General features: G+C 38.0%; 1 protein-coding gene across 1 annotated transcript in view; it reads left to right on the top strand.

Moving 5' to 3' along the window:
* The window catches only part of DCDC1 (doublecortin domain containing 1), a 680,259-nt gene that overhangs the window by 312,318 nt on the left and 356,743 nt on the right, over positions 1 to 11,198 (top strand). The window contains exons 15-16 of the mRNA XM_007943315.2: positions 4,675 to 4,809; positions 10,310 to 10,428. Coding sequence (XP_007941506.2) covers positions 4,675 to 4,809; positions 10,310 to 10,428 — 254 coding nt within the window. The remainder of the gene's footprint in view (positions 1 to 4,674; positions 4,810 to 10,309; positions 10,429 to 11,198) is intronic.

Below are 11,198 nucleotides of genomic sequence, written 5' to 3' on the forward strand. Positions count from 1 at the left end.
TGGATTGTTGAGAATGGATCATGAGGAGTCTTAATTCAGTGTTAGTAATTCTGCAATTTTTTTTTTTTTTATAGAAAATAAGGAACCATTGGAAATATCTGAGGGAGGCAAGATGTTATTTCATCCTTGTGTTCAGAAGCTAACTCAGAGGTCCTTGTCTTAGCCTCCATGCTAGATTAAAAATTCCTCAAGGGTAGAGGCTAACTTGATCATCCTCATTTCGTCGTAATATCTAGAGCTCAGAGCTAGCTAAGCTGAATTGAATTCACAAGGTCATTAACACATTCAACAGAGGCCAGCTCAAACCTAAAAAAGAATTAAATGTCAAACCTGAAACAAAAAATCAGATGCCACAGAGATATTGGGGAAAGGCAACTAAAGGAGGCTTCTTCTTTGATTTTACAAGATAAAATCGAAGTTACAAGATAAATATATGATCTAAGGTAGAAAAATTAGAGGATCACAATCTAGCTATTTTATCATTATTAATTGGTTCTAATGATTTAGTGAAAATGAAAATTCACTCATCTTCAATAAGTATTTGTACACTATTATGTTTTTGGAAGAATTTGTTTGTGAATAACATTTGTCCAACCAAAAGAGTAATGCAAGAAAGCCAAGATTTGAAAAACTGGCTAGTAAAGTGAAGCTTTCAAAGAAACATGGCTCTCCCTTAGCTATAAAACCTTAAAATCCTTTCAGAAAAATGTCTCCAATTATATACGGAGAGGTGATCAGTGCATTGGGAATAGTAATTTAATAACTTGAAAAGGACCACTTTTAAAGATAAATTCAGGCAGAGGTGACAGATATCTATAGGAGATTTTATTGTAGAATCGTACTGTTCATTGAGGTAAAGAAGCCACTAAGAGGATTACGACGGGGGTGGGATAGGGAGGGAGGCAAAAGCTGAGATTCTTGATGCATAGGTTTTGAAACTGGCTTGAGATAGAGATATCAGTGCCCAGCCCCTGACTGTTCTTTTAAATCTCTTATTGACAAGTCAAACCTTTCCTACAGAGAAAAATTTGGAACATGTAATCCCCATTCATAATGTGGGAGACAACTATAGTCCTGGCAATTATAACCTGTTGCTCTTTTATCCATTTCAAAAAAGATTTGGAGTCTACTCCAAATTGACACTTTGGCGAATACATCTTTCAACAACTCCATTATTTAGATTGGCAACCTTTTTTATTTGAATCGAGTTTAAGGGGAATAGAATCTTATGTTTCCATGAAATGGGAGAATTTATACTTCTTGATAGTTAACATAAAAGGAAAATAAATGTCATGACAAAAATACCTAGTTATGGGGAAAATACAGCACAAAAATGCTCTGGTGTTTGGTAGCTCATATATTCTGCCAAAATAAAAAGGAGACTTATTTTGATTCCAGCTGTCTGGTATGTGGCTTTGCAGATATCAGCAGGACCTTAGTTAACAACTTTAGGTCTGAAAAAAGCCAGAAAATGCCAAGTTACGATTTTAGAATCATGGCATACCTGTTACAAGGCACTTGTAAATTCAGCAGTTGTGGATGCTAGCAGAATGCAATTTTCTGGGAAAACAAACAATATTTTGCTGTTTATTTACAGAACAAGTCATTGAGAAATAATATTTTCTAGAAATAATTTGTATACTGAACTAAATATAAAATTTTAATTTTAATCTTGAACTAATTGTAATTAGGACAGGAGACAGAAATTTGAAGTGAAATCCCAGGTCTTTATTTTTTAAATGAATAACTGGAAGCTTTTTGAGGACTGCATACCCAGATCTTACCTATTTTACCTTTTTTGGTTGCATAATTATGTCTTTACTGGTGTTTTCCACCTTCAAAGTTTTCTAGTTTTTAGTTTTAAAGATGGTCGGATTGATCAGATACAGAGTGAGTGAAAGGGAAGAATAAGAAGGAAATAGCAGAGAAATGAAGAAAATTTTTTATAACATCTTTTATTGTTGGGACTTTAATTTGTATATAGAATTATTTAGCTTACTCCTGAATTCATTGTCAAAAGTGAAAAATCTTATAAAATTTCTGTGTGGTAAACAATTTGTTCAGAATAAGGATTATAATCTATGAGATTCTCCTTTTAAGAAAAATTTTATTACCCTTTTTCTGTTTCTCAGCAGCTCTGTGAAAAAAGACCTTAAATGATTCTCTTATTTTCAGTTTACATAAGAATGTTGAAGACACACCTTCATTAAGCATTTGGAAAAAAAGTAAACAAAAGGTTTTAACTGACCCATCATCTGTGCATTTTTATCACTGGCTGTTTCTATATCAGCATAGTTCTTACAGGCAAGCAAATTTATAATGCTTCATTAAAGGGAGATGTGACTGTCGACAGAACTTAAAAGGCTCTCTAATGACATATATGATAGTTTGTGTTTAGATACCATCTTAACATAAATATTATTATATGTGTGTGTGTGCACACAGTCATAGGAAATATTATATTGAAGGTTGTTATTGCACGTTTTTTCTGAATTCCAAAATTCACAGTTTTCATCTCCCCCATCCTCATAAATATTTGGTCTAAAGCTAAACTATCAGATTAAAGTAAAAAAAAAAATAAATAAAGTCATGGAAGAGAAATTTAATGGTCACTGTCACTTTTAAGCATATCAGAGCCTCAGACGTGGCAGGATTTTTTTTTTTTTTTTGATAACACCAAATGAATCTGAGTTTGTGGGTCTGGCTGTGTCTGCTCTATGTAGAATCACTTGGGAACTGTCCAGCAAAATATCTCTCGAAGAACAGCATGGTGTTAATACTGGGTGCCAACCCAAGACAGACACAAAGGACCCCTTCACTCTTCACCAATAAGCCAACTGTTAAAAGATTAAAACATGTTGTGGAGATAACAAGAATTTAGGGGCTGGCAGCAGGTGTTGTACAAAGAAGCATTTGGCAGTGTAGTTCTTCTGTCTGACTAATTTCAGTCAAAACAATCTTCTGCCCAGTTGCAGAGGGGAGTTTTGAGTGTGATGGCAACTTGGAGTTAGGAGGTTGAGTAAGAGTGCTGCTTTAAATGCTGAGTCCTGCGGAGGATGGATTAGCAGAATATAGTTTAGCTTTGTTCAGAGCAGTGGGGACTCCCCTCCAGAGTGCGGCCACTACTTGGCTGACTGTGGAATATGGAATACACAAACAGCTGTAGGTCAGATCTGCTTACATCGTGGGGTTGCTGCACTTTAAAAAATTTTTATTCTCACATCTAGGAGTCATAAGACATTTTCTACTCTTGAGAAATGACTATCATCCATTATAGGTTAATAGCCGATTGTATTCGTTGTATCTTTATGTTATTTCCAGATTACATTTGTAAATTATCACATTTTAAACCATTATTTAAATTTTATATTAAAAAATCATTTGCTACTCAGTAAATGCATAGTTAGGAGCCTAAGGCACTTGACTGCTAACAAGAAAGCTGGCAGTTCAAACCCACTAGCCACTCCACGGAAGGAAGGTTGGGCAATCTACTTCTGTAGTGATACTGCCTCAGAAACCCAAGGCTGGGTCTCTGTGAGTTGGGTCCAACTCAATGGCACATAACAACAACAACAACAAATGCATAGTCATAGTTATCATGTATGCCAAATGGACTATTTTTAGTAGTAGAAAGTAATTTAATTGTTCTCATAGTGATATCATTTACTAGGCTTGAAGCATAAACTGGCATTTTCCCCCTAGTCCTGTATGAATAAATGTTGGTACTTAAAAACTTAGCATGATAGTTCAGTAAAAATGATTATAGCAGTTAGGAGATAAGATTTATTAAACATGAAATAGCAGAATTCCTATAGGTGATGTGAGAACCTGGTAATTTTACCATCAGGTCTAAGCGAGTAAAGCTGGAAGGTGCAAGATTTATTTGATTTATGTAATGTGATCATAAACTCAAGTTGGACAGATGTAGTGTCTCCCCCGTCAGTCCTCTCCTGTCCATCCTCACCACCATCCCTGAAGTCTCAGTTCATATCCCTTTACTCTTAGGAGATCGTATGAACTCCCAACTCTTTTCCTGGCCTTTGTTATCTCCATTCTGCAATCCATTATTTTTACCCGTGCCAGACCGACCTTACTAAAAACTGCAGTAATCCAGTCCCTCCTGCTTAAGAGCTCTCACTGGCTCCCTGCTGTCCACCCAACTGCATGGCCTTATGCTTGATGCTTTCCACAGTTTGGCCAAATTCCTCCTTTGACCCTACCCACAAATCCTAAGACACATTGATTATATCTTTTTATTCTCCATTGTTCTTGTCACACTGTCTTCATTCCTCAGGACCTGGTTCAGGTGCTACCTCTTTCAACCTGTTCCACTTTGTGGTGGCCCCAGCAGAAATGATACTACCCTTATTTGCATCCTATAATACTATTAAATCACTCATATGTAGCTTAACATGAAATTGTTTATATGTGTGTGTGTTATTGTTGTAAGTTGCTTTTGGGCAGGAAAAATACTTTATAATATTTCACATCACACCATCTAGGGATTGTGTATCACAGTTGGTGCTCAAAAAATATTAATTGAATTGAATTCAATGAGATTGAGAGCTACTGTCTGAAATAGGACCTTTTTAATCAGAAACTTTGGTAAGTGTTCTGAGCAAAGTTAACTTTCAGACTCTAAGTTAAAAATACTTCTTTCTCCTCATGATATAGGTGGATCCCAATATTGTTCTGCATGCCTCGGTTTTCATTGGAAAGCGGAGTTCCTCAAGTAATGTAGTGCACAGTGAGAATCGGATAACGCCGTTGACCCTGTGGCCTGCAGCCAGTGTGTGGCTGATCATGAAGGTACCCAAGAGTGTCTCCTCTTGCAGAGTGACTTCCTCTTGCTCGCTGCCTGTCAGAGCTGCCCTAGCACCAGGTGCCCTTACCTCATGGGCATTCAAATGAAAGCATGATAAATTGTTGATTGGTAAGAATACTACTTCACTGCTTTTGATACAGGAGCTCTGGTGGCATAGTGTCTAGGGCATTTGACTGCTAACCAGAAGGCTGGCAATTCAAACCCACAAGCCACTCCTTAGAAGGAAGGTTGGGCAATCTACTTCCATAGCAATACCTCCTTGGAAACCCAAGGATAGGTCGCTATGAGTCAAATCCACTTGAAGGCAGTGAGTTTTGTGTGAGCTCTTGAATGTCTAGCTCAGAGGATTCAGACATGCTGATTAGTTCATACCCCACGGTGTATTTAAATCAAGCATAGAGCTTATATCTAGTCTACATCCTCACTACTTTTGTGGAATTTGTCTGACTGTCATTTATTTCTACTTACTGGTCTTCATTGTTGAGCTTCACCACCTCAGCTTCACCACATTAACATTGTACAACGATTTTTCGTCTTGTTTTTGCAAGGACATAGTATTAAATGAAATCCCTGAGTACAAAATGTGAAAGATGCCTAACAGATTATCTATCTGTACTGGAAATATTTGTTTATTTTTACTTTGTCATTATAATATTGGTTCTGATTTACATTGGAAATATTTAATTACCACCTCCTTCCTTCTTAGTGTTGAAATATGTTTTATGATTGCTGCCAAGGATTTATGTCTGGAAAGCCATAGTGCCATTTGTATCTACCCTTTGCCTACTCACTGTAGACTCTTTAGCTGCTGCTTAGCACTTTTGTGAGTGCATAGTCACCCAGTCAAGTTTGCTACTACTTAGTTTAGACGGCAAGGAGTTTGAAAGTATTTCTCAAATGAAATTTTGAATTGCCCTTATTATGATAATTGCCGTGTTATTTTTTTATTCTCTGTGAATTAAAAGAATACAGAGCCAATTAAGGTACAAAGGTATTAAGAAATATCATAAAGCAAGTTGTGGTTGTTGTTATGTGCTGTCGAGTCTTCTCTAACTCATAGTGACCCTTTGTAAAACAGAACGAAACACTGCCTGGTCCTGCCAGCCTCACGATCCCTACTATACCTGAGCCCATCGCTGCAGCCACTTTGTCAATCCACCTTGTTGAGGGCCTTCCCCTCTTCCGTTGATCCTCCACTTTACAAACAGAAGACATCAGAGAATGGTCCTTTCTGAAAACATGACCAGAGTAGGTGAGATGAAGTCTGGCCATTCTTGCTTCCAAGGAACATTCTGGCTGCCCTTTTTCCAGGACAGAGATGTTAGTTTTTTTAGCAGTCCACAGTACTTTCAACATTCTTTGCCAGCACCACAACTCAAAAGCATCAAGTCTTCTTCAGTCTTCCTTATTCATTGTCAAGCTCTCACATGCATATGAAGTGATTGAAAATACCATGGCTTCGGTTAGGCACATCTTAGTCTTCAAGGAGTTATCTTTGCTCTTCACTTGAAAGGGATCTTTTGCAACAGATTTGCCCAAACAAATACATCTTTTGATGTCATGACTGCTGCTTCCATTGGTGTTGACTGTAGAACCAAGTAATATGAAGTCTTTGACAACCTCAATGTTTTCTCTATTCATCGTGATGCTGTTTATTGGTCCAGCTGTGAGGGTTTTCATTTTCTTTATATTGAGTTGTAGTCCATACTGCAGACAGCTGTGTTTAATCTTCATCAGTATGTGCTCCAAGTCATCCTTACTTTCAGCAAGCAAAGTTGTGTTATCTGCATATCTCAGGTTGTTAGTGAGCCTTCCTCCAATTCTGAAGCCATGTTCTTCTTCATATAGTCCAGCTTCTTGGATTATTTGGTCAGCATACAGATTGAATAAGTATGGTGAAAAGATACAACCCTGACACACTCCCGTCCTGATTTTAAACGATGCAGTATCCCCTTGTTCTGTTCGAATGACAGCCTCCTGGTCTATGTGCAGGTTCCTCATGAGTACAATTAAGTGTTCTGGAATTCCCATTCTTCTCAGTGTTATCCACAGTTTGATATGATCCATGCAATTGAATGCCTTTGCATAGTCAATAAAATACTAGTAAATATCTTTCTAGTATTCTTTGCTTTCAGCCCAGATCCATCTGACATCAGCAATGATATCCCTTGTACCACGTCCTCTTCGGAATCCAGCTTATGTTTCTGGAAGTTCTCTGTCAATATACTGCTGCAACCATTTTTAAATTATCTTCAGTAAGATTTTACTTGAGTGTGATATTAATGATATTGTTCAATAATTTCCACATTCTCTGGGTTCACCTTTCTTTTGAATGGGTGCAAATATGGATCTCTTCCAGTCAGTTGTTCAGGTAGCTGTCTTTCAAATCTCTTGGCATAGAAGAGTGAGTGCCTCCAGAGCAGCATCCATTTGTTGAAACATCTCAACAGGTATACCATCAATTCCTGGAGCCTTATGTTTTGCCAATTCCTTCAGTACAGCTTCAACTTCTTCCTTTAATATCATTGGTTCTTGATCATATGCCACCTCCTAAAATGGATGAACATCACCAATTCTTTTTGGTACAGTGATTCTGCATTCCTTCCATCTTCTTTTGATGTTTCCTGCATTATTCAATATATTGCCCATAGAATCTTTCAATATTGCAGCATGAGGCTTGAATTTTTTCTTCAATTCTTTTAGCTTGGAAAATGACAAGCATGTTCTTCTCTTTTGGTAGTCTAACTCCAGGTCTTTCCACATTTCATTATAATAATTGACTTTGTCTTCTCAATCTGCTCTTTGAAATCTTCTGTTCAGCTCTCTTATCTTGTCATTTCTTCCATTTGCTTTAGCTACTCTCCCTTCGAGGACAAGTTTCAGGGTCTCTTCTGACATCCATTGTGGTCTTTTCTTCCTTTCCTGTCTTTTTAATGACCTTTTGCTTTCTTCATGGATGATGTTCTTGATGTCATCCCACAATTCCTGTGGTTTTTTTGTCATTGGTATTTGTGGTAGTTCAGCTTGTATGTCAACTTGGCTGGGCCTGGTTGAATGGCTGGGCAGCTGGATGTAGTATTCCTCATGATGAGACTGATAATCATCTCCATGGTAGAATCTACTGTAAGCAGCTGTGTAGCTGCCTTAGGGATGTGGTCTGCTTCCTGTATAGAAGCAGAAGCCTTGGGGAATGGTCTCTAGCTTTTGGCACACTTGGACCGTGCATGTAGCCATGTTGTTGTTCAGCAGCCTGCCATTTCTCTGCCAACCTTGGGACTTACAATGAACTTGACTTAATGGCCTGCCATGTGGTTTGGTAACATTGGGACTGTGCCATTTTATTTGTCAACCTTGGGCGTGTTAGCCTCAGCAGCCAGTAGCTGCCTGAGTGAAGAAAATACTCTAGCTTCAGTGGGCCAGGAGGAAGAGGCAGAGCTGAAGCCCAAGGCCAAGGGGCTTTCACACAGCCCTAGAGCCTGGCACTTTGAACTTGGATTTGAAGCCTCCAAATTGTAAGAATAAACTCCTGTTTATTAAGGCCATCCCATTTGTATATATTCCTGTCAGAGTGGCACAGGGTAATCAGAACAATGTTCAATGCATCAAATCTGTTCTTTAGATGGTCTCCAAATTCAGGAGGGATACAATCAAGGTCATATTTTGGCTCTCATAGACATCTTTAATTGTCTTCAGCTTCAACTTGAACTTGCATATGAGCATTTGATGGTCTATACTACAGTCAGCTCCTGACCTTGTTTTGGCTGAAGATATTGAGCTTCTCCATTGCCTCTTGCCGCAGATGTAGTCAGTGATTCCTGTGTACTCCATCTGGCAAAGTCCATGTGTATAGCTGCTGTTTATGTTGTTGAAAAAAGGTATTTGCAGTGAGTAAAGTCGTTGGTGTTGCAAAATTCTATCGTGTGATATACAGCGTTATTTCTATCACCAAGACCATATTTTCCAACTACTGGTGATTCTTCTTTGTTTACAACTTTTGCAACTGAAAAGAGTTAGACCATTGATATTGAAGGATCTTTCCTAGATCTCTTACTCTGTGATTCCATGTCATCTGTCTCTGGAATTTCATGATATCAGAAAATCTGTGCTTCTCTAAAATTTTCTCAGAAGTAATTGGAATACTTAATGAAAGGAGTATGGACATGGAATTAGATAGACTGGGATCGGAAGCCCAGCTCTGCTTTTGTGACCTGGGAAAAGTCCTTAGTTGTACTGAATCATCATTTTCTTATCTATAAAATGCAATTAGTCATACCTACCTGACCCAGTTTCTGTGGAGATCAAGTCAGAAAGTATGTGTAAGGTCAAGCATAGTATCTGGTACACCAAACCACCAAAAAAAAAAAAAAAACCAAACCCACTGCCATTGAGTCGATTCTGACTCATAATGACCCCTATTGGGTTCCCAGATGGTAAATCTTTACAGAAGTAGATTGCCCCATCTTCCTTCTACAGAGCAGCTGGTAGGTTTGAACCACCAGCCTTCTGGTTAGCAGTCAAATGCCTTAGGTACTTTACCACCAGAGCTCCTTCTCCAGTATACAGAAAGTGCTTAATAAATGGTAGTTCTCTTTCCTCACCCCAAGTAGTTCCCTTTTCTTTATAGAAAGCATGTTCAAATGAAGATTCTCTTCAGTGTTTGTTAAAACAAAAATTCTTTAACAAATGCTTTTCCTTGGTCATCATATGTTCTTTTTCTACACAACAAAAATATGAAGACTAAACATTACATAATAAAAAAGAAAACAATTTTTGAACATCTTTTTGGATTGAACTCTCTCTTCCCCTTTTGAAAAAAATTATTTTTACCTGTAAAGATAGAGAATTTTGTATATCATAAACTCCCAATAAGTGTAAATAAATTGCTCATTGTTTGTCACTTATTTAAAATGTTGTGTTTGAATCACTAAATAAGAAAATTGTTAAATGGCCATTCAAACAATATTCCCAATCAATTTTCTTAGCAGGCAACCTTAACATTCAAACAAAAGCAGTTCATTAACTACCCTAAAATATTTAACCCATGGTATTTAAACTCAGAGTAAAAACTATAAACTCTTACAAAGGTTCTGGATTTGTTTCAATCTTTTCAGTTCACTGCACTTTTTTTCCCCTGTGCATACATATTTCAAGTAAGCTCTGTAGTTATAACTATAGCAAGTGACACGTGATAGACCCCAAATCGCTGCACTGTGAAATATGCACAGAAAAAAAGAACAAATGAAGATATCAAGGTCTGTTTTATTTTGCGATGAACTGTAAAATGCCACCCTTGTTGGACAGAAGATCACTGGTTCTGAGCAGGGCTCACTGACTGCTAAGTTGTGGGTAGTGTTTCACTTTCTGCAATTGTTAATATCCGGAGTTATCCAGGCATAATGACCTCACTATTTGTGACACATTGTTGAATTTTCTGGTTCTTTTAACTTATTTAGACCTTTCTCCCCCCTTTCTCTTCATTGTAAGACTGGAGTGATCCTGAGTCGAGCTATAACTCAGGCCTGCCTGGCTATTGGTCATCCAATCAGAATCAAGGCCACTGAAGGAACATCAAGAGAAGGATATAAATTAGTCCTACAGAAAAGGTAATGCTTAAAGCCATTGCTCAAGATGGTGTCTTAGTTATCTAGTGTTGCTATAACAGAAATACTACAAATGAATGGCTTCAACAAGCAGAAATGTATTCTCTCACAGTTCAGGAGGCTAAAGTCCAAATTCAGAGTGCTACCTCTAAGGGAAAGATTTCTATCTCTGTCAGCTCTGGGGGAAAGTTCTTGTCTCCTTTCAACATCTATGGGCTTGTCATTCCTTGGAGATCTCCATGTGCCTTGGCATTGATCTACCCCTGGATCTAGGAAGTTTTCAGTGCAGGGACCCTGGGTCCAAAGGTCATGCTTCACTTCTGGCTCTTCTTTCTTGATGGTACTGGGGTCCCTCTCTGTTTGCTTCTCTCTTGTAAGATAAAAGGAGATGCAGGCCACACCTCAGGGAAACTTCCCTTACCCTGGATCAGGGCCATAACCTGAACAAGGGTGTTGCATACTACCCTAATTCCCTATAACTGATTGGCTGATCACATCGTGGGGGCTGATTGCATCATTAAATAACTGCCAGATTACATGATTACATAACTGCTAAATCACTGAGAATTATGGCCCAGCCAAGCTGACACATATTTTGGGGGAATATAATTCATTCCATGATAGATGGTAAATATTAATTCCAAGACCTCTGAGCAATCAAATTGTGAGGCTTCCTGGCTTAGATGGGATATTCGTTAGATGTTTAAATTTGTGTTCATAATGTCAGTAATAATTTTTTAACCTAAAATGAGGTTGAAAATGTGTGCTACTTC

Source organism: Orycteropus afer, unplaced genomic scaffold (genome assembly GCF_000298275.1).
Source record: "Orycteropus afer afer isolate SDZICR_OR568_19922 unplaced genomic scaffold, OryAfe1.0 scaffold00103, whole genome shotgun sequence".
NCBI lineage: Eukaryota > Metazoa > Chordata > Mammalia > Tubulidentata > Orycteropodidae > Orycteropus > Orycteropus afer.